This window comes from Uloborus diversus, chromosome 4, assembly GCF_026930045.1.
Source record: "Uloborus diversus isolate 005 chromosome 4, Udiv.v.3.1, whole genome shotgun sequence".
NCBI classification, from domain to species: domain Eukaryota; kingdom Metazoa; phylum Arthropoda; class Arachnida; order Araneae; family Uloboridae; genus Uloborus; species Uloborus diversus.
The window spans coordinates 181,443,801-181,468,236 of record NC_072734.1 but is presented as its reverse complement, the minus strand read 5'-3'; the positions used below and the strand labels follow the sequence as shown (position 1 = coordinate 181,468,236).

At 32.0% G+C, this 24,436-nt stretch overlaps 1 protein-coding gene across 1 annotated transcript; it reads right to left on the bottom strand.

Moving 5' to 3' along the window:
- Nucleotides 1–23,403: 23,403 nt before the first annotated feature.
- On the bottom strand, nucleotides 23,404–24,042 carry LOC129221034 (uncharacterized). Its single transcript, XM_054855470.1, has one exon. The coding sequence runs from the start codon at nucleotides 24,040–24,042 to the stop codon at nucleotides 23,404–23,406; it is 639 nt and encodes a 212-aa protein (XP_054711445.1).
- Between the last annotated feature and the right edge of the window lie 394 nt (nucleotides 24,043–24,436).

The window sequence follows — 24,436 nt, the reverse complement described above, 5'->3', positions numbered from 1 at the left end:
CTATTACGATTTATCTTTCTTATTGTTGCATTAATAAAAATATTTTTATTCGCAAAAAAAAAAAAAAAAAAAAAATCAACACCTCTTGGAGCGATCGGCGTCAAAATTGAACCAAAGCCTGTTTACATATGGATTCACATATATTCCAAATTTCAACTAGAACGTAGCATTACTTCTTGAGATAGGGCACTCAAAATGGAAAAAAAGAACGGGTGATTGCGCTACCGCCTTTTTAGCTGTTGACACAAAAATAAAATCTGTTCTTATACCCACTAAGGGCTACTTGCCGATAAATGTTTCTTTCATTCCGTTCATTATTTCTGGAGATACAGCAGTCACAATTGACGACAAAAAACGTTCTATAGCTCAACCCCCGTTTAAGTTATTGACACCAAAATTGAATCAGCACCTGTTCCTGTTAATACCAACACATGGACCAAATTTTGTTTGATTCCGCCAGTTACTTCCTGAGGAATAGCAATTACGCGTAACTCGAAAAACGTCCCATTGCTCCACCCCCCTTAGAGGAATTCGCGCCAAAAACTAATGGGCACAAGTTCACATAGGGGCACATATGTGTACTAAATTTCGTTCGATTTCATGCGGTAGTTTTTGTTGTAGAGCGGCCACAAAAAACTGGTCACACACAGACGTGACACACACACACAGAGACAGACAGACATTTTCCAAAATTGGTCGAAATGGACTCAGCACACCTCAAAACGTTCGAATCCGTCAAAATTCGAAATTCGAAAATTTGCACGAATCCAATACTTTCTTCTACATATTAGATATAGAAGAAAGTAAAAATTCAATGTTTTCATTTGCCTGCTCTGTTACAGTTTATTTTAATTATAAAATGAACAAATGCAGTGATTATCGTAATTTTTTAAGACGACTAAGAAGTTTCCGCGCTTATTTAGTTACTTTGAACTGTACGGTCAGCAAATGAGTTGAGTCTCATTATTATTATTTTTCTGACAGTCAATTTGAACAGATGAATGCCGTGTCTCTTACAAATTTATTAATGATTAAAAAAATGAATTGACTCATAATCATTACAAAAACTACAACTAAAAGACTCTGAAAACCTAAAAAACAGAATTTTACATTTTTGTTTAATTATGTGTTTCTGTAACCGTAGCAAAAAAGGGAAACGCACTTATATTACATACAAATTTAGAAGATTTCGTTTAAGAGTAGTTAGAGATTCATCATCTATCTATAGTCTTATGACGCAAGGACGGTTGAATTTATAAACATGTTGCTTATAAGACCCACTTAAAACTTCTTTGACAAATGATTACTTCTCAAAATCAGGGTCTTTAACATACTTTTGTTTTGGCGAGGGCTTTAGCAGCACATTCTCTTGAAATCTATATGATCTATCAAATTTGATTTCATTTGAATGGTTTATTGGTTACTAGTGGTACCCGCACGGCTTTGCCCGTAGTAGAAAATTAAAAGTTCATTTGGTTCGCCTGTATATTTACAAATAATGGATGATGAATTTCTGGCCAATTTGAAATATTCATTTGCTTGCCCATGTTACCGTTCCACGTTATGATAATTCCTTAATTTATTCGTGAACGTTGTGATAATTTTCTCGGTAAAATTTTCTTAAAATTTGATATAAAAAAAACACGAAATCGAATTTTTGAAAAATCGCTTCGAGGTGCACACCCCATCCTTACAAACGAATTTTGTGCCAAATTTCATGAAAATCGGCCGAACGGTATAGGCGCCATGCATGTCACAGAAATCCTGACAGAGAGAAATCCAGACAGAGATCCAGACATCCAGACAGACTTTCAGCTTCATGAATTATGTTAAAATAAAGAAAAAAAAACTGATGCACGCATTGCATAACTTCCCTCCTGTTAAATATTTGAATATATTTTTAATAACTCAAAAAATTGATGCGTATACTCATGTACGCTCTTTTGAAAAAATATCTCTCATATTCATATTTTCTAAAAATGAAAAAATTATAGAATTTGGCAATTTTAAATTTAAAGAATTGCAATGTTTTTGATAGCGCTAAGTATTTAACATCTGAAATAAGAGCCATATTGTTTTGTAAGAAATAATGTTCAAAATAAGTAAAATAAATAAATGAATAAATAAACAAATACTACAGATAACGCACTGAATTTGTACAATTCGTCATTAATAGTTTCATGCTTTAAAATAAATTGAAGAATAAAAAATAAAGAAAGAATAAAACAGTAATAATAAGTTTAAAACCGAAAACAAAGATATCATAAAAAGCATATTTTGGAATAGTTTCTTTAATTTTGGAAGGATTTTGAACCCTATAAACCTACCCCTGAAACACGGCCATGATTAAAATGCTTGCTAAAATCGGCATAAATGAAAGTGTTTAAAAGATGTTTTAATCGAAACTGACTGCTTTTCAAAAATTATATATATATTTTTAAGCATAACTTAGAATACTGCTCAGCTCTTAATTTTCGCTAAGTAACTTTTGCTCAAAATCGCAAATCAAATCAAGCATTTCTAGGTACAGAATATAAACTTACTATTAAAATACTAATTGTTTCCCTGTTCAAAGTATAAAATTGAAATCAACTTCTTTCCCAAGGGAACACTTAATAACTTTAAATGAAAACTATAACAAAGGATCCCGGAATTTAGCCAAGAGAACAATTGTGGTAAACGATCGTGATCCTAGCGCGGGAAATGATTACTTCCAAGTATGTCTTTTCTCTGAAGACCATTTGCGATAAACTTAATCCCCAATGATAATTTCTGGTCGTGTTATTAGTGGAATACGATGCGGTGGCTTTTGGACCATTCCTTTAAAACTATGCATTATTTACATTGAGTTCGTTGTAAAATTTATCTTGTTTAAAGTTGTAACGAATGGGCACTTAAGCTTTTCTTTATTGTTTCTCTTGAAACAGGCAGAAGTATTTGGCATGCCTTGGCTGTATTTATAACTCAATTTCTAGCCACCAGTAGCTTTTTAAAGCAGTATAAAGGCTTCATTTATTGCTTTAGAAGAATTGCATGCAGTGAATTTTAAGAAGCAGGTGTTTAGATATTTTAAGTACAAGAAATTGAATCGGTTTAGATTTTACAATGATTCTAGTTTTTTTTTTGTTACGAATAGAGGGTTTTTTTTCTTTTTTTTTCAAAATGAATTTGTAACCTTAATTTGCATTAGTGTTTTACTAATTCGTTCTTTCCGTCTTGCACCAAGATCACGCCAGCAGAATTTGCAAATTGCAAGTAGCATTTAAACTCCAGGCACTTTGCTTCATTTTCTTCCTTTTCAATTTCAACTCAAGTAAAACTTCGTTGTTTTTCAGCAGCTTAGTAAAGTTTGTCCGTTTTTGCCAATTGTTTTGGTTTTTTGCTCTTAACATGCATATCATAGCTCTAAGTGTTTAAAATAACGTATAATGTTTTGACTTAGAAGGTTTGCTTGAGAAGTCATTCAAAGTACGATGAAATACTTATTTTGTTTAAAACTTTTTTTTCCAATACAGTAAAACCTGTAAAGTTGACGACCTTTGTAATTTGACTACATGTCTAATTGGACCGCTATTTTCAGTTTAAGTGAGCTATAGATGTGCAAAGTGTTGTTCCAATGAGCGTGTGACACTTGGATAGGTTTATTTGTTAACTGTAATTTCAACCAATGTATTGAAAATAAGATTTCCTGCAAAAGTGAGAAGAAATATCGAGTACCTTAGCATTGGTGATCATTTATTTTGCATATATTTTGCTTTTAGACAAATAACAAAGGAAAAAAAAAGAGGAAGGTACGTGTTGAAAAAAAAAGAGAAAACACAAAAATGTTGAAAGAAATGAAATATTTTAAGTACTTATGTGTGAAGTGCTCTTACTGCCTAAGTACATTTTGCTAAGCACCAAAGAACATAAAGATTAAAAAATACAATGAAAGACATTTTTATCAAAACGAAATTATTATTCTCCTTATGGAATAATTCATCTACACAAGCAAATTTTGTATAAATTAAATATGTTGCTATATTTGCTCCCACTTTAGTAGTGAAACATTATTTTAAAAGATAAATGTTAATTTCTAATAATGTCTTCTTTGACTTTTCTTCAATAGAATAAGATTTGCATACGATGGACGGTTTGATATTTTTTAGCTTAAAAGCAAGTGTGTAGTTTTTTCCTACGGAAAGCTTGAAAGTGACTTTATATAATGAAGCATAGTGAAGTAAGATAAAAGAAGATGATTCTCTTTTTTTGTCAATGAGTAATACAATTATTACTAGGAATTAAGTTATAATAATTCTTCTTCATCCAACTTGAAGTGGACTCTGCCATTTAATGCTTCCATTTCTTTCAACCATAGAATGTTTGCGAATTCTCAATCTTGATTATTAACAACTGTATTATATTTGATCAACACTGATAAAGTATACTATAGGTTTTCAATGAGTTTTCCAGTTGTTATTATTTTGTTTTTTGTTATGTATCTTTTTAATTAGATTTAAATGTCAGTACACATTTTACAAATGGATTCAGTTAAAAAACAGTATTTTATACTAAATTTGTACATACTTGATCAATTAAGACTCACTTAACACAAAGGTAAGCAATTTAATATTACGAGCATACAGGGTATCAAATTCCCTTCACAGATTCCTTCGCTGTAAAAAAAAAGAGTGTAAGGTTACCAGTATTTATGGGTGCAATGTTACACAAATTCTAAAGCATGTAGTATCATTGTTTTAAAAACTCAAACTTTTTGGAAGAACCTTGCACTATTGTTTCAGTAAAATTTGGGGGAAACCCATAAATTCATCAGATCAGTACATGCAAAAGGAGAAATCCCAATTGCGTAATTATGGAAACTCCAATTGTGCTACCACTTGAACTGCCACAAGGCTAACTGAGAATCTGCACTGGCAGCCAGAGGAAGATAGTCACTGGAAGAGTGAACATGTAATTTCATGTATTACAGTGATTTACCATAAACCGAGTTATGTAATCAATATCCCTCTTCTGACATCACACCATAAATTCAAAGCGCATGCCTAAAGATCAGAACAGAATTGCCGAAGAGCTAGTAAACTCCTTTTAGCGAGACGCAAACCGGCCTTGGTGACCGAGCAGTAAAAACGCTTGCTTTGCAACCCATCTGTGAGATTCGCGCTTAGAGTTCGCACACCGGGCGTTATTTTCCTCTCTTAGTGCTCTTGTTAGTGTATTAAAATAACTTAATAATTGGTGTTTATTGGTTGTGAAGAAACATGAACTTGATAAGTATTGAATGTACGAATAATTAAAAGCAAGTGTTGTAAAAAAGGGCTTTCAGGGTTGATTTTGTTTTCGAATACTGTTATAATGAAACTGCAAGTACTGTAACCTACTCACTTATTCTTGTCTTTAAAATTTAGAACATTAAGAAAAAAAAATATTAATTGATCATTTAATATATCTGGATAATTTAAACCATTGAATAGTTCATTTAAGTCCACTTACATTTAAAAATGAGAACCCGTTCTAGAAAATCTAATGAAACATAATTTTTGTAAATGTGTAACGTTTCAAGCAATGTCTCAGTAAGCATACAATAAATTCTGGTCCAACTTTAAGCAGACATGAGTGAGACGTTAAGTAATATTTACAGTACCATGGTGTAACCTTCCGCAAGCGATGTGTAACATGCTCCAGAGCAGTGAAGGCAGCTAATCTGCCACCGATTTTATGGAGTAAGGTTACACAAAAAATTTTCCAGTGCTGTTAAACAGTAATAATGTGGCTTCCCACATTTAGGCGCATTTTTATCAAAAGTTTACTTGATTTACAAAAAAGGGTTAAACAAATAATAAAAAAACCTTTAGCTGTTTCTAAAAAAAAGACTTAAAGTTGAATGTTACGCATCTGCAAAGCAGCAAAGTGCACATATCAGCGTAGGCGGTATACTGCAGAGTAGGTACACCGTTCCACGCTGTTTTTTTTTCTTGAGGGGGGGGGGCGATGATTGGAATAAAACGCAAATGGGGATAAAAAAAAACAGTGACTTGTGACTTTTTTTTTGTTTTTAATAAAGATCTAAGTTGCTGCAACGTTAAGCATTTACACTGCACACAAAGGGCAGACTTCAGAGTTAGCGTGACATTGCAAAGTCGGTGCACAGTGTAACACGTTAGTATTATCAAATAAGCATTTATTGGCTGGGGATGGAAATACAAAGACTACCCCAGTGAGATTAACGCAGCTCTTAAAGGCCCCGGGTGATAACATGTTAATAAACTTGGTTGTAGAATAGCTTCTTATTACGTCTAAGTATACATACTAGTACAGTATGGTTTAGCAAATAAAGATTTTTTATAATGTTACTTTATTGAGGCGGATAACGCTGCCGACCCAATTTTGGTAGTTAATATTAATACAGGACACAGCACCGGGTTGGTTAAACGTTTTGTACAGATCATTATTGCGTCTTCTTCAAAAAAGCCCATATTCCTGAATTCATCCAAAAATACTTCTTCGCGATGTGTTTCCCTTAAAAATACTTATCTGTTTTTCTTTTAGCAAATCAATCCAAGTTTTATTTCAAAGTTTTGATTTACTCAATTGTGAATATATTTGTCGTAATTGTTGAAACGTCAAGAGAAACGAGCTAAAGTGTGCATCACATGACTTCTTTTTACTCCAATTTAATGTCATTTCCCCATTACTGGCAATTTTAATGTGATTCAATAGTTTACTCTCTGAATATCACCAACAGTGGCTAAATTGAAATCAGATTTTAAAAAAAATCTCCTAATTTGTCGCGACTTAACTTGGCGATCAAAAGACTGGCGATGTATCGCCAAGTGTCCGTCAAAGTATAACATCACTTGAGTTTACATCGAAATTAACAATGATTTCCCCCCCAAAAAGGGCCAAAAGACCCCTTTAAAAACACTTGAATGCAACCAAAAGAGGAGATGCACAACTAGACCCCACTGGGAGTCTGCGTACCAAATTTCAACTTTCTAGGACATACCGTTCTTGAGTTATGCGACATACATACGCACATACACACATCCGCACATACATACGTACATACAGACGTCACGAGGAAACTCGTTGTAATTTAACTCGGAAATCGTCAAATTGGATATTTCCGTGTCTATACGTTCTTAGGCACTTATCCACGTGTGGTCGAGTCGAAAAAAAACCTCAACATTCATTCGGGGGTGAGCAAAATGGAAACTAAGGTCGATTCTTGAATGACATTGTTTTCGCGAATACAATACTTCCTTTTTTGTAAAAGGAAGTAAAAATCTAGCATTTTAATCAGTCTTTGCCTTTATAATATCTTAAACATACGTTTATACATCCGTCTAATTTTAAATGGATGAAACTGGCAGGAGGCTCGATCTAAATAATGCATAGTTTTAGAAGACCCTTCCACAATCCACCATAGCAATTTCCACTAATGACACGGCGCAGAATTATCAATGGGGATAAAGTTAATCGCAAATGGTCTTTGGAGAGAAGACATACTGCGAAGTAATCATTTTCCTCGCCAGACGTACTAAGTAATCATTTACCGCAATTGTTCCGTTGGCTAACTTCATGATTCACTGTGATGATTTTCGTTTAACGATATTAAACACTTCTTAAGGAGCGGTGTTTCGTTTTGTATTTGGAGACGGAGAAAAAATATTTTAAATTATATTCCCAGCGAGATTAAAATATACTTCGGATTTAAAGAAATACTTGTTGATTTAATTTTGAACGTTTTAAAATATTTATGCAAAACATTGAGAGTAAACATTGTAAAATAAACCATTAGTTAAAATAATCGGTTTTAAAGTATTGGTTAAAAAGTATTTTACGGAAAATACCCCCCCCCCCACCCCATGAGCTTCCCATCTTGCTTTGAATGTTAATGCTTTTGAACTTCGCAACTCTCTTGACTCGTAAAAAAACAGTTAGTGGCTAATATAACACTCCCTTCCCCGCCAAATAAAAATAATGACTATGAAACTCCAAAATTAAAATAAAAAAAAATAAAGAGGGAAACCAATTCCAAAAGGTACGACGTATTGGGAGGAATACGGTGATAAAAACTCTTGTATACAGGATGCTTCATTTTAACTTGTAAGACCTTTATTTTCACAACCGTTAGTCCTAGATGTATACTTCCAATTGCAAAAATGTCCAAAATCAGATGCAGAGTTAAGGTATTGAAAGTTTGAAATGCAAATTAAAATAAGTGAAAAAAAAAACACAAAATTTATGTATACTGGCTCCAGGTCCCCTAACTTATGTTTACGGAAATAATCTCCACTGAAAAATAATTCCAACATAAAAAAAAAAAAAAATTGAAATTAATAAGACCAATATTTACCGAGATATAAAACGTAGTGTTTTGTGACTTAGATAACTTTTCACTTGCCGTCAATAACACGTTTTGGGAAGAAATCTAGCGGTTAACAAGTGTTTAAAATTATATGTGTGCATAGAAAGTGGCTTTTCAAATATTAAGAGGCTTTCTAGTGTGCTTTTGCGTATCATGGCATAACATTTGCATTTATTTTTTAATAGCAATAAAAAATATGAATACCTTGTTTTTCTTACTTTGACGTCCTGTCATTTTTGTGAAATGGCGAGAAGTTCCAATCTCATCTTCTGTATGGCCCCTTAAAACTTTGAACTGGAATATTTTCTTGAGTTTTGGTTGCACAAATATCAAGTTTTTTGTGTCAGCAATAGTTTTCAATGGATATTATTTCTCTAAATATTAGTTAGGGGACATAAGGCCCGTATGAAAAGTTAAATTTTGTATTTTTTGGCTCGTTTTTATTTTTGTTTAAAGCTTTCAATATCTTAACTCTGCATCTGATTTTGAACAGTTTTGCAATTGGAAGTATACATCTAGGACGAACAGTTACAAAAACAGCAGTGAAAAACGGTACACCCAGTATATTATTAAGCAATCGGCCATACTAACTGATTCTCTTTTATTGATGTCTAGAGGGTATTTCCTGTCATTACCAAGAGTTTCTAATCAGGTCTCTGTTGATTGCTTACCAGAAAGGTTGAGCTTCTCTAAAGATGACATGTACCCAAATCCCCTTCTTGTACTCAATTTTCTACTAGTCACCGATAAATGGATATCGTTTGACTTTGTCAGATACCGGATATATGCAACGAAGTAATTTTAAAAATAAATTACGTCGTTGATTTGAAATAAAATATAAGAGTCCGCTGAAGTATTTTCATTTTTTTTAATCACTTCTGAATAGTTTTGCTCATTTGTTTTTAGAGTTTTCAAGCAATACATACATTCAAAAGTTTTCTATTACTTAAACTGTTGAACCAAGACTATATACGGATGAATATCAGGAAAATCTGGAAAGGCTAAAATGTATTCCAGATTAATTTCCTAAGCACTTCCAACTAAAATCAACCCTACGAATGTTTTTCATATATATAGTAAACTTCGTAGCACATAAAATCCTTGACAAAATTTTGAGGTTTTGCTTTAATCTATGGAACCGGAACTCTTTTTAGTGCTTCAAAATCATGTCAGCAAGTGTCCCACGTTCGAATCGCAATTTTTAAAAGCATTCTGTGCTTTATAAAACATCGCAGCAGAAACAAATATAAAATAAAGTAACGTGTTTTATGTTTACCTTTGAGAATTGACTCTTGTGTGCTAGAAATAATGAATTTACATCGAAAAAAAAAAGCAATTTATGTTCATCTCATGTTTTCCTATTACGTTTGGAGTGTAAATTTACGGGACGGTTATTTCTTTAGAGCAGGAATTAAAATGGAGGGAACAAGTCCAAGTATTGGCACAGAAAAAGCTGACCCAAAGACTCCAAGTCACGTGACTCAACAACGACGAATGGTTGGCCCGTTTTGCGTGAAGCAAGTAAAATAAACCTGATTTCTCCCAATGCTTTGCTTTAAAATCTATCATGTGACTTGGGGTCTTGCATTCGTAAATGAAAGTATTCCCTACCTCCACTTATCTCTTCTTAATGGTTATTTCTATTCAAAACATGCATTTGGAGCCAAAGGATTACGTAGGATGAAGCTTTTATGTGATGTATGAATTCCAATCGATAGTTTTCACTTCAGTAGCATCTATTTCCAATCTTTACCTTTCTGCCTCTACCAATAAAAGGATCATGCCGATAATGCATTTTAAAACACAAAAACTATTTTTGTGAAATTAAAATAAACTTTTTCGCATAAAAATAATAATGCGTTTTAATTTTCGAATCTTTAGCGATATTCAACGATCAAAAATTCAAAAAATCCGACGCGTCGGGAATAATCATGTCACTATTAGTGTCGAAGTAGGAACAATTTGTTACTAACCTGATGAGTGCTTCACTGATGTTTTTTCACAATTCTTTCTTCGTGTAATGAGTTGTTGTCATGATTGAAAAGTAGTTTAATTTCGTAAAATATGCTGCTGAAACGTTATTTTATCCACAAAATTTGTGTTTCCGAACAAAATGATCTCCGTTTTTTCACCCTCTTTTCTTTTGCATCAATATTCAGACCTTCGTTCGTCACTACTGACGCAGAAACTGTGATTTTGTTTTAACACTAGAGTTATAGCGACCTTCATACACCTCGTAATACGGTGGGGGTCATTTTGACCCCTGTGAAGAAATCTGTAAAAATTAGTTTAAAAAAAAAAATAAACATATTTGGAATAAATGCAGTTTATTTAAAGGATGCAAAGATATTAAGGATGTATAATGAAGCATTTAAAAAAAATTAAAAAAAAACATTAAAATAACTTGTTTTATTTGCATATAAGAAACTAGCGGCTATTGCTTTCTTTTATGCACAAAAATGTACATTTTATGTACATTCTATGAGGTATTTTTTAGGTTCTGCTCTGTTTCAGCATCAATAAATGTTTTTGCATTTCTTTTTTTCCCCTCAAGAGGGTCGAAATCTTACGTGCCTACACTTGCAGGCATAACCCTTCAGTTTGAGTTTTTAAAAAAATCAATATTCTTGAAAACTTTATGTTATTAAACTGCACGAATATTTGAGAAAAGTCAAGGAAGAAATGAGCGTTTTATGAAAATATGGGGGAGCAGATAACAAAAAAGGTTTTCTTGGAGTCAAATGGTGCTAACTTGTGAATACTAATATATACTTGGGGGTTAAAATAGTAAATCTGTTACCTTTTGAAAATACCATTCCCCTTTTTCCTCTCCCCCAACTCTGACTGGCTTGAATTAATATTGTTCTTTTAAGCTTGTTTTAATATTTTTTTAAAACTCTAATTTAAAAAACTATTAACATATGCGTCATTTTTCCTAACTATTAGTATTTATAATTTTAGTTTCTAAAAGCCTTTTTAAATTGATATTTTCAATGTGAGATGTCATGATAATATAGTTCAATGGCTATTAATATAAACTACAATTTATGAAATATTACATGCGTTTACTACATATTTGTATTATATTATTCACATAAATTATACAGCAATGTATCATGCTCATTAAGTGTAAAAAATAAGTAAAAAATAAGTTGTAAAATCTATAACTCTCGCATCAGATCTATAACAGTCAAATACAACCCCTTTGAAATGGGGGTAAATGTTCACATTAACCTTGAACTTAATTTTAAAAATCTTTTGCTAACGTATGGATAAAATACCCTATTAATTTTAAATATCTTTAAAAACTGAAAATTTCCCTGGTCAAATTGGCACGCTTCCTGATATTCACACATACGCAGTTTTGTCAAATTAATTTATGATCACGAATTTTTTTATTTAAAACACAGACTTAAAAAAGGGAGAAAAACAGAGAAATTTATAACCAAATGTCAAATTTTTTTAATCAAATTTTTAAATGTTTGATGAAAATACTCGTTCTGCCCCATTAATGGTATAAAATAAATACGCAAGTACAATAAATGTTGTCACAAAAAATAAATTAGCTAAAACTTAGGGTAACAAATGTTTTGCAATTCTTTTCCCGAAAATATACTGAAAAACACTTGCGGATCTACTGAAGAAAAAATATATAGACTGAGAAAGAAATAAAATGAAACTAAGAAGTGAACAAGATGTTAGAAATCCGAACATTTTCAATCATGTTATTTCCTTGTCTTCTTTTAGACCAACATACTTAAACCCGCCTTGTGAAGTTGAAAAGGAAATGATTCAATAGGAAAAATAATATTCTTGTTTGCCTGGCGATCAATCAAGTATGTTTTTATTCGCCAATAAATTTAATTATTACGTTACCGTTATCTTTATGTTTCGTTAAGAAAATGGTGTAAATTACTTTCCATTAACAGGAACCCCAGCGTTTGTTCCTTTTCTTAATAACACAACTTTCAAAACAACGTAGCCAAATAGTAACTTAAGATTTTTTTGCAATATCAGATAGGCAATAAAAGAACGACGGTTTACATAATGTATAGTTAAGGTTAATTCCCTACCTTACAACCTGACGGTAAATACATTTGTTTCGTCTGTGAACGAGCTTTGAAACATCCTCCTCGCAAAATGTTACTGTCGATGATTTGAAGTAAGGTATGCGGTATCTTTGTTATAAGATCCAAGATATTTTGGAAGCGTTGCCCCCCCCCCTCCTTCCCCATTACTACTTTCATTGATGATTCACTCGTAAAAAACTTTCGAATTTCTTTAATGACTTGTTCAATTCCTTGAACAAGATTGCCTGTTGACAGGTTTGCGTCCTCGATTGCCTTCGTCTTACAAATCAGTTCAATTGGCTTTAGACTTTCAACATTGTTCAAAAAAAAAAAAGAACTATTCCTGATGAAACTGAAAAGCTGTCTCCATACACTCAACTCATTCTTTGATGAAATTCAGCGACAAATTTTCTGTTATTCCCGAAAGAAATGAATAACACTTCTCAATGCATCCTTGGCTGGAAAATAAATAGAGGGAGTCATGTTTACGTGACTGTGTCTTCACAAGAGTAAGAAATATTTACCGCTTCTATGCCAAGGGCTAAGGTCATTTGCTAAAGCACAAACTATTTGGCATTTATAAGCAATATATCAGACGGACAGGGTTATCACATCCAGACTCTGCAGTTTTGTTCTTATTAGAACTCATCATTCTGGACTAGTTATTCTGGATTATTGTCATTTTATTGAAACTGAGAGTGCCAACAAACTGGTAGATAAAGTAAATTTATCTCACCGGCAAGTGTCCCGCAGCTTGGTGCGGTTCGACCCGAGAGTTGAAGGTAAAGCCTGATTTTTTTTACAATAGGGTATATTTAAAGAGGTTTTTGGGTATACTAAATGCCTATTTATTTAAATTTGGGTATAAGTGTTAGAATTGTACATGTGACATTTTTGACTTTTAATTTAAATAAAATAAGATACCAATATTGAAAGGCATAATTGAATAGGGTCTGTCTTTGAAATTGTAGAAAGTTGGCATGCTATGCAAGCTTAAATAATTGCAGAATTATAATCCATTTAAATTTTGTATTCAATCAGATCTTGTAAATAAGTTGTTAATAAGTGGTGTGTATCTCCTGGTAAATAATTTTACTTGACCTCATTATATGAAGCATTTTGCAAATTTCTCTTTTTAAAAAACAACACGTGATCAGTTAATTTTTGTCAAAATGTCTGGAAAAGGAAGTTGCTTCCCTTTAATACCAAAAGATATAACTCAAGATGATAACATTTAGCAAACAAATACGCATTTTAAAAATATTTAGATACATCACTTTTACAACGAAAGACACAAATATTAATAGGAAAAACACTAGTCGACCCGTGCGGAACTCCGCACTGTGCTTCAAATCGTTTCATAAGGCATTTCGCTCTTTCAGAATTTCAAAGGAAGAACATTATGAAGAAGAACCGAAAAAAAAGTAAGCGCAGAAGAGAAGGCATGTAATTTAAAGACATCAGTAACAAAACCTCGTTAAATACAACGTTGTGATAATTTGATCATAGCTCCCCTTTTAATCGTACATATTTTCAATGCAAACATAAATGTCATTAAAAGTGTGGCTGAGTGGTGACTCGTGAAAAAGCAATAATTGTGCATGTGAAAAAACAGGTTGTGGCAAATACAGTCCTGCACATGTCAGCATCTGACGGGAGAAAAAAAAAACATTAAAGAGATATTTATTGGCACGTATTCGAATTGGCGCCATTCTGACTAACAGCCCGACACCCCAACAAACCTAGCAATTGCGCCTTCCTTTTCGAAAGCTATTCATTGAAGGAATGCGTAGTAAAAAACAGCAAAAAAGCTTTTTGCCAAAAAAAAAAATAATAATAATAAGATCATGCATCTGTGTTTTGTCATTAACCAGCATGATACGATTTAAAATTATTCGCAAAGCATGGAATTTGATTAAAGAATGACGAAGATCTCACGTAGCAATTGAAACAAACATTCTAGAGAAGTAATAAATTTGATTGAAAATAAGTGTTTTTATCTTTGAATATTGCACTATTTCACATAGAAGGTTGCTTTAACCGTTACGGCTTAAATGCCCTCACATGTTTCTCTTTTAATCGAACACTTAAAATTCAAAACCAAAACCAGTTGAACTGAGTCCGTTCTTAAGTGTAATTTTTCGAACGTAGACAAAATGTTTTTTTTTTTTTTTGCAGCAGAAAGCAGAGGAGTAGAAAATAATTTCTTGCTAATGAAGTTGATAATACTTTTAATGCTTTATATCGTATTCGCGCGAATAAAAAATTAAAGGTTTACTGAGTGAAACTCGTAGTTTTAATCGGGCGTAGTATTTTTTCATTTGTACAAAAGGTCGAACACTGCTATTAGAAACATCTACATTTTAGCATACAATAAAAATGTTTTTCTGCACAAAAAGGATTTCTTTAGGTAAATCTAATACTTTTTTATGCTTACATTATGTTGAGTGGTCTGGATGTAGTCAAAGAACACAGTTCGATTAACAATCAACTTATCCGAATGATAACTGTAGCCTGCATAAAGGAGTCGAAACACCAAGTAGCATTCCCACTGCATTTATTTTATTAGGTGTGTATGTTATGAGCACATGTAATGCGTAATACTAATATAAATTTGATATTATGTCGGACAGCCCAAGCTTGCCCGAAGTTCAGATAGTTTATAGCCGAACGCTCTACCGAAATAAACTTATCAATTAAATCGAACAACTAAGTCCAGTGCTGTTAAGCTTTATTAAAATATGAACACACACAAAGGCTTTTTTTTTTTTTTTGCCGAAAGCGACGTAAAAAATGGAAAACTGCATTAGAACTATGCTTTAAAAAATGCATAAGAACTACAGGCAGCATCAAGGTTTTGAAACAGCAAGAGGCGATTTCGAAAACTTGAATTTTCGACCGTAAGTCTTTTTTTCGTCATTGGCCAGTCTGATAAGTTTTAAAATGAGAGGGGATTAATATATAAGATAAGATATTGAAGAAAAATGTTTTTATTTTTGAAAATTTTTACAATTTGTTATCGCAGGCTGCTTAAACCGTTATAACTTAGATGGCAGCACGTGTTCATCATTTAACAGCACGGTTAAAATACAAAATAAATTGAACTATGATCTTTTTTAAGCGTAGCTTTTCGAATGTAGTAAAAATGTGATAAGCTATTTGTTTTTCAGCAAAAAGAAGAAAAAATATATATTTTACCCTTCAAATTGAGGTAGTATTTTATTTATTTGTACAAAGAGTCAAAAACTCATTAGAAGAATATATATTTCAATATACGATTTATTATTCTTTTCTGAACAAAAAACAATTCTATTGTAGTCTGAAATCTTAAACCTGTTACTTATATTTTCGCTTACATTATGCTTTAATTTTCTTTCCAGAGCCAAAGCTTCAAAAAAAAAAAAAAAAAAAAAAGCACGTGCAATTTCGAAGTAATTTAGCACAAAATCACTGAATGTTTTCATTTCAGCAAGGAGCATTTCCTTCTCATTTATTCTATTCCCTCATAGTTGTTATTCATTTAATTCAGTGTTCATGTAATGCGCGATATTTCTCTTAATTTTTTGTTGCAGATTGTCCGGACGTGGGCCCGAACGCGTAATCTCCTGGTTACGAAGAGAACGCTCTGCCGATCAAGCAGTTCAGCTCTGTCGGTCATAGTGCAAGTTAAAGTTATAAGTTTGACCGAAAACCTTATTCTGGTTCTTTAAAACAGGTTTTTCGGCTAAAAGAAACATTTTTCGACCTTGGGTCTATTTTTCGTCAGTAGCCAGCACCATAAGCTATAAAATTAGCCGTAAATCAAAGAAATCGATCAAGAATTGAGGGAAATTTGGCGTAGAAACCAAAAACAGGCTACAGAAATAATATATAAGGATTCCTGAATTAAATGTTCAACTATGGAAAATAAGAGCTTTTATTTTACAAACGATAAGTGTTTTAACGCGCATCATTAAACTGACATCTAATCTTTATGAATGAAACAGATAATACGCGCTTATGTATGTTTGTAGTTTAGATACTTAGTAACGAACATACTTAGTAATTGAATTTTAACCAAAGAATGCTTTTAACCTTTATGAAAATTGAAACATTTAAGCTAAAAGGTAAACATTTAAGGTAATTAAGGCATTTACTGCAACTATAATCTGTGTAGGCATTTTCGGACAAAGTAGTTATCTTAATAAATATGCATTAAGAGAAATGCAATGATGCGCGCGCATTACGCTGTTGGCTACATTCAGTATGTGGCGAATATATTAGGGCTGAAAGGGATGCTGTGAAAGGTTCAAGAAGGTTTGACTCAGTATTCTAGTTTCCTTGACATAACTCTAGGATCAGTCATTTAATAATGAAAAAGGCCATGACTGTACAATACCTTAACTATTTGCGAAAACACTGAATGAAATTTTAGAGTGAAGGATTTTAAACCTACGCTACACAATTAAGCTTTGATTCAATGCATATATTTATCTTCTAGCTTTAGCCGTAATTTGCAGATGTCATGCAGGTAAAAGCTTTATGCAAAAAACTTTTTAACTTATGCTGAAAACTTTTAAAAGTTCATAAATCTCAATCAATAAATTGCTTTATTGTGCTTTATTTAAAGAAACCCAATAACTAATGATGAAAACTGATTTTTTAAAGTGTTTTAGCTTTATCAATCATTTTAATATGACGTTGTAAATATAATATATAGATTCGTAAATACTTTTGCAAGATCTGTAAATACACGGACAAAAAATATATTACCTTATTTTTAAAGACTTGTAGAGTTTTAATTGTAATTATTGAAATACTCTTTTTTTATGAAGTTCTTAAAGAAATGAAAGTAAAGTAATGTACTGCTCACTTTTTCTTGCATGCACGAGGAGTTGTGTTTCTTTAAAATCATATTTTAAGTCCGTAAAATTGCATTAAAGCGAACACATAGACGTATCATTGTGTAGTTACATATTATCTTCAAATTCTTTTTAAGTTTCTATAACTCTAAACATGACTAAATCCAGAAGTGAAGTCTCTTGCAATGAAATTACATTTCTATTTTTATTTTATAATCTTTGCTTTGAGAATCCAAAAATATTTTACGCTTTCCAGGTTTATAAAAGTAAAACACTTTTGATACCACATAAATTTAAATTTTCCCTAACTGTGCGGAATAAATCCTCTCTAAATGTGAAGTTCTTTACACCAGGGAATAAAAATTTTACTGAAGTCTGAAAATTTATCTCATAAAGTGTTATTTCATAGATATAATTTGGAAACAAACTAAATATATGGTTCTGGCACGAAACATTATTTCGTATTAGATAAATAGCTCATTCTTACATACAAACGTACTTTTTCTTGAGCAAATACCATAAGAATGAAGACACATTTTACATTAAAATGATTAATTGCACATCATATAATTCTGAGCAAAATATATTCCATTCAAAACTTTGCTATAGTTCTTTTTTTTTTTTTTTTTAAGTTTGCTATGTTTGATATAAACAATGGATTCAAAATGAAGGTTTACTACACATAAGATTATTTTTTTCTGTCTGCAACATTTCTACCAATAATCAAAGAACCGCCCAATAAAATGAAGAAGTTTAAACATGTGAATGAAATTTAGCCTTCTTAGATTTGTCGTTTAAAAACTTCAACATGATTGGGCAGTTCCTGAGATGAACACCATCCATCCCACCCTGCCGACACAGAGGAAAACAGGGCGAATATTTTACTCCAATTCTATGCAGATGTTTTTTGCAAATATTCATGTCCAGTGACTACACGAAAACAAGCCACTAACAGACCGAGGCAATGAATTGGGAATTTTATTACTTTTATTGGACATTGAGTTTCAGTTTCTACCCACAGTTGCGTCACTATGTGAAACATTCATGTTGTTTTTTAATTTGATAAAAACAATTCGTTTAATGTTACGCAGATGCAGATCAGAAGCTGGTTGGGTCACAAGAGATCCATCCTTAGCAAGTTTTTCTGCCTGCTTATTTCCGAAAATGTTACAATCACTCGGAATCCATTGGATCAGAATACATTCTCTAGTTTTCTTTAGTTAAAAAAATTTCCTTCAACAGAAATGGACAGGATCATTTTAATTATTACTTCTAGTTGTATGTGACAAAATAGCTATTTGTGATTCAATAAGAAAGATAATTATGTGTCAGAGACTGTTTTTTAAATTATCACTTGTAAGTGATAGAGCAGCGAAGTCTCCATAAAAATTGCCACAATGCTTTCCCATTATGCTCCAGCACCATCATTTTTATCGCATTTCCAGTCGAACCATCTGTATACACATGAAACTATTTTTCAGGAGGGCGCCTAATGTGTATAGTGTACAAAATTGCGTTTTTAACTCCATTTGAGGAAAAAATGTTCATTTAAATTCCAAATATGGTCTAGGTGACCCTCAAACATGACTTGATCTAGAGCAGGGTTACATTACAATGTAATTCAATAAATTTAATTCAGATTAAAATTTTACACACTATGCTCGTATTATTTGCCCCGGATAAAATATAAGAATCATGATAAATGTTATTTATTCGTTGAACACTTTCTCAAAAAACAGATTTGTGGTTTAGTAAGTATATTAAATGATTGATATTTTGTATTGAAACGTTTTAGTTTTAAAATTAAATAATTACTTTCTCGCCTTACTGCCACTTAAAAAATAATATGTGTAATGAATATGAGCATAGTTAATTAACTTGTTTCAAAAAATGGATCATCTTTAAGCATCGAAAAATACACTCTATAATAATTTTTAAAAACTTTACCTAGAAGGAGTGGTGAGAATAATAAAAATTCACGCACGTAAGGGCAATATTGTTAAAAGAATATGATAACAAAAAATATGATATTTAAATTCCTAAGCAACTAAATCTGTCATTTATGAATGAACATTTATTACAGAAATAATTTCAAATTAATGTAGATTTTTACACTTCATTGAACCTCTTCTGTCGTGGATACATAGAGTGATACAGTCCTATAAGACATGAAAATATATTATGATGTCCTACGTTATATCTCTAAACAGTTACTGTAAAGGCGCAAAAATTCGATCAAAATAATTCTAAGAAAGTTTTATAAAATTATAAATTAAATAATACAGTTTTTAAATACGCGATATCGTAAATTTGAACCCATTGGAAAATAAAATACTGAAGGTTTTAAGAACTTTCATTATACTGGTGATGAAATAGAATTTTACTATGCTACCTTCTTTAATATTGTTCAAATAAAACTTGTGCGCATTATGACAGTTTATTCTTCAATCATAAATTCATAAACTTTCTCAGTTTTTGAAAAAGCTAATGATTCTTGCAAAAAATTGTGAATAAAATTTGAAAACAGCATCCAGTTCAAGCACTCTTCCTCAAGAAATATATTAAATGTAAGAAAAACATATTTTTAATTCTTGATGTTGGTAAATTTCATAGTAGTTAAAATAATAAAAATATTTAAAAGAATAATTTTTAAAGTTGGAGTAAAGTGAATTTTTTACATTTGTTATTAACTATCCAGCGGGTGAGTGTCTCAGCTATGAACGTCTTATTTTAGCTATTATCTCCCCTCCCCGAACTTGCTTCTAGTCACCATTAAAAGTGTTCCTCCTCAGTAGCGATCCGCTGCATTTTTGGCTTAAACAGTGTGCGTTTTTTTTGGGGGGGGGGGGGAGGTTACGTGGGTTGGGAATAGCCCCTCAGAAAGATTAACTGGTACTCTTATGTTACAAAAACTCCCTGTATAAAAAAATTAAATTGAATGTAACAAAAAATTACTAAAACGGTCATGCAAGTCGCAAAGATAGACCTGTTTCTAACACTTAACTCAGAAAAACATAAATGCAATGTCTTACATAATGCTCAAAATTGACGAGCTCACTCGACTCACGAGGTTCGTCTGTAAAATTTCATTAAAATTTCATTCAAACCACGCTATGCTTGCAAAATCGAAACCAGACGACCGAGGAGAATATTAGGTATATTAGGCTCTTAAAGTTAGCAAAATTAGCTGAAAATACACGCTGAATCAAGGAAAGGGTTTCGCATTGTAAATAAAATCAACTTTTAATAAATTGTCAGTGAAATTGAAAAAAAAAAAAAATCGAAATGTTCAACAATAATATTAAACAAAATTAAAGTGAAAAAAAAAAATCTTTTGTCTCATTTATCTCAATTATATCTCAGTGCCTAGAGGTTAAAAACATTTTTCTTTCTTTTTTTACCATACAGGTGCCAGTACCTAATCAGAGAAAATATATTGTTAGAGATTTACTGAGCAAGTCAAGTAAATGAAACTTCAATTGTTGCGCAAAGTGACAACAAAATGAAGGTAGCAGACACAAAAATATTGATCTCAATATTTCACAAAACGAAAACCGGGCATGTAACAATTGGATGTGTAAATCTCTTTTACGCTTTTCAACGAGAAACTACATTTTGAAATGGAGTACAAAAACTGTTTTCTGGAAAAATATCTACAACCTATTTCTAAAATTGTAGTTTTGAAATACTTTTATAAGTTCCCAAATATTTCTCTCTTTCGCTTTTATCAGAACCATAAACATATACATTGTAAAGGAGCAAAGGGATTCTCAAACTGATGTAGCGAAGAATCAAAATTGAGCTCTGCAGAAAATGTCAATGACATTAATTCAAAATAAATAAATAAATAAAATATGGATTGGTTTCTAACAAATTAAAATATTCGCTAGCAAACATTGCAGCCAGGCAACCAGGCTTGTAAACTTAAATTTTCTTTTTCTTTCTTCCTTTTTTTTTATAATGCTCTTTTTTCTTTTCTTTTTTTTGAATTTATAGTCTACATTGCAGATTACACTACAAGTATTCTGACACTTTTTAAACATTTTCAGCTCTTGCACATGTCCTTTTGTATAACACTTTAAAGTTCTTTTAAGAGCAATTTTCACCACACTTCTAAGCGCTCTTGTTTGATTCAGCATTTTTTTTTTTTTTTGACACTCTTGCAAATATTTGAGAACATCTTTTGAAGGCTGACAGGCGTCCTTCCATTTGAACAATTTGTTGTAGACTTTAAGGGATGCCTTATAGAGGACTTAAGAAGCACCCATTTGATTATAATAGTTAGATTTTTCTGCTAACCTTACTGAAATTTTGTGGGATTGTTAATCACTGCCGGGAATTTAATTACCTTCCACCAGGGATGGTTATCCTTTTTGAAATTATTACATCAAATGACATCGATTCATTTCAAAAAAATTGAGTTTTGTCGAATTGAAAAAGTATGTTGACCCCTAAGTAAATGAAGTTTAAGAACACTTAAAAAAAATCCTAAACTTTTACGGTAAAAGTTACTTTCATCCATGTTGCAAGTAACCTTTACCGTAAAATCCTATTTTACTGTAAGATTTTACGGTATACAAGAGTTGAAAAACGCAAAACGTTTTCACCAGATTCGATTTCAGGACCTTCGGATTGGCATGCTGCTTACCATACGAGCAAGGACACATCAATAAGGGAAAATATTTGTTATCTGCTTTACACTGTAACACGTGGGAAGTGGAAAGTCACGTGGTGGTCAATATATCAATTGACACTGCAATCGTTTTTTTTTCGGGTACAATTTACTGTACTGTTTTTTGTACTGCAAACACTCCATTTTACAGTAATATTTTCCATAAAAGTTTCCTAAATTTTTAACCGTGATATTAAAACTGCACGAAAGAAAGCGATGATTTTACAAGAATGCGAAAATGTGTTCCAATGTAAATTCCCGAATCCCAATCAAAGAAATAAATATATACATTAAGGGAGATTAAGTGCTAAAGTGTAAGTTTTGTACACACGTGTTGATAATATGATAATAAATAACTTTATGAACGAGAATTTGATAATTATTTGAAAAATGCTCATTATATTGTGATTTGTGAAAATGCATGCTTACCAAAACTCTACATGAATAGTAAACTTTCAAATAACATCTAACCACGCAGAAAATAACTTTTTTGTCATGCTTTCACCAAATCTCTAAATTTACATATGAATAGCACCACTAACCTTTTAGAATAAGTTAGACTCGTCGCACCAAAATGAAACTGAGATGATTTTGTATCTTCTTTAAAGCAAAACCCATGATAATATTATATTTCCATCCTTTGATTACGCAAGGAATATATTTATGCTATCCCAATAAGAGAAATTTCAGCAACTTCGTTTAATGATTTTGTGTGTATCGTTTCATTATTTCTTAGCTAGATTCTATTAATATCTAGTGTGGAGCAAGCTTAGTTTTAAAGAAAAATAATGGCATTTTTAATTATTTGATTATTAGCATACTTGAACTATTTATTCACACGTACAACGAATTTTTAATGTTTTTTCTAACATTTTTCACTCTTTTACGCAAATCACTGGAAGAGGAATTGCACGGATAACTTCTTGCAAGAAGTGAAATTAAGCGTCTTCCGATCAAGAGATATGATGGAGTTAAAGGAGATGGGTCACATGCGTCTTCATGTAGAAAATTCAATGGCCTTGAATTTACGACAGCTTCTATTTCTGTTAGCACAGTATACATTTCTTCATACGATAAAAATGCTAATATATCTTCTTTAGACATGGTTAACTGTTTGAACCATCCGTTCCCAAAAACATCTCCACCACGCTGCTAGGAGTGCAATGTATTTCCAGTGAATTCGCTTACCGACTGAAATAATCTTGGATTTTTGACTCATCAAGTTTACTTTACTGTTCTAATTCCTTTTCTGCTCTTTTAAACGTAGTAGCATTATCCGAATAAATTATTCGAATCATTCCCCGCCGATTAATAAATTGCTTAAAAGTCAAAATAAAAGTCCCTGTGCTGAGATTCAACACCAGTTCAAGATGTACTGCCCGGCTTGTAGCGCATGTAAACAAGGCAATATAAGCTTTTTGTGTTTCGTGTTTATCTTTTATGTAAATTGGTTCAGCAAAATCGACTGCTGAAACATCGAAAGCGTTGGATATTCATGATACGATCTGCTGGTAAAGGAGCAGTAACTTCACAAAATGGTTTTGCACGATGTTTTCTACAAATTAAACACTTCTTAATGATAATTTTCGTAACTTTTGTCGCTTTTAGTATCCAGAATCTCTGTCGTAATTTTGTTATAGTTGCGGATACGCCTCCATGAGCAACTTTTTCGTGATTTTCATGGATTAAGAACTTTGTTATTTCATAGTTATTTGATAACGAAATTGGATGTTTTCCTTCTTCTGTTAAATTGGAAAATTGTAACTTTCCTTCTAATCTTATTATTTTGTTCTCATCCAAAAACGGGTTAAAGCACTTAATTTTCGAACTGTTTTCTAACTCTTCCCCCTTAAAGAGTTTTTTTTCTGAAGGGAAAGCATGTTCTTGAGCATTCAAAATCCAGTAATTTTCAGCTTCATTAATTTCATCAACATTTAGAGAACCAACTCGTTTATAGTCACTTCGACAATTATAAATAAATCTTCTTGCGTAAGCGGTTACTCGTAGAACTTTTGTGTAACTTCCGCATCGTTTTAAATCCAATAGATCTTCATTGACTGTGGCTAGGAATAGAACATTTTGTTTTCGCATTTCTATTCCTAAAGCTTCATCTCAGAAATCATTATCGGATATTGACTTTGGCCAATTTTCTTCATTTTTTTAGCCACTCGGGACCAGTTAACCATGATTCACATTTCATCAATTCAGATATACTCTTTCCTTTTGTTATTATATCCGAAACATTCATTCGGTCGGGGTAAATTCCTACATGCTTGGATCCGTTAATGATTGGATTCCTCGAACCCTGTTCTCAATAAACGGTTTTCACTTATTAGAATAACTTTTTATCCAACAAAGCGCAATGTTACTGTTGGTCCAACAGTGATAACTGACTTTCAAATGGTATCTTAAAAATAGACTTGATATGGGAAATTAAACGAGGTCCTATCAGAGCGGCAGTCAGTTCGAGTCTAGGAATTGTTAG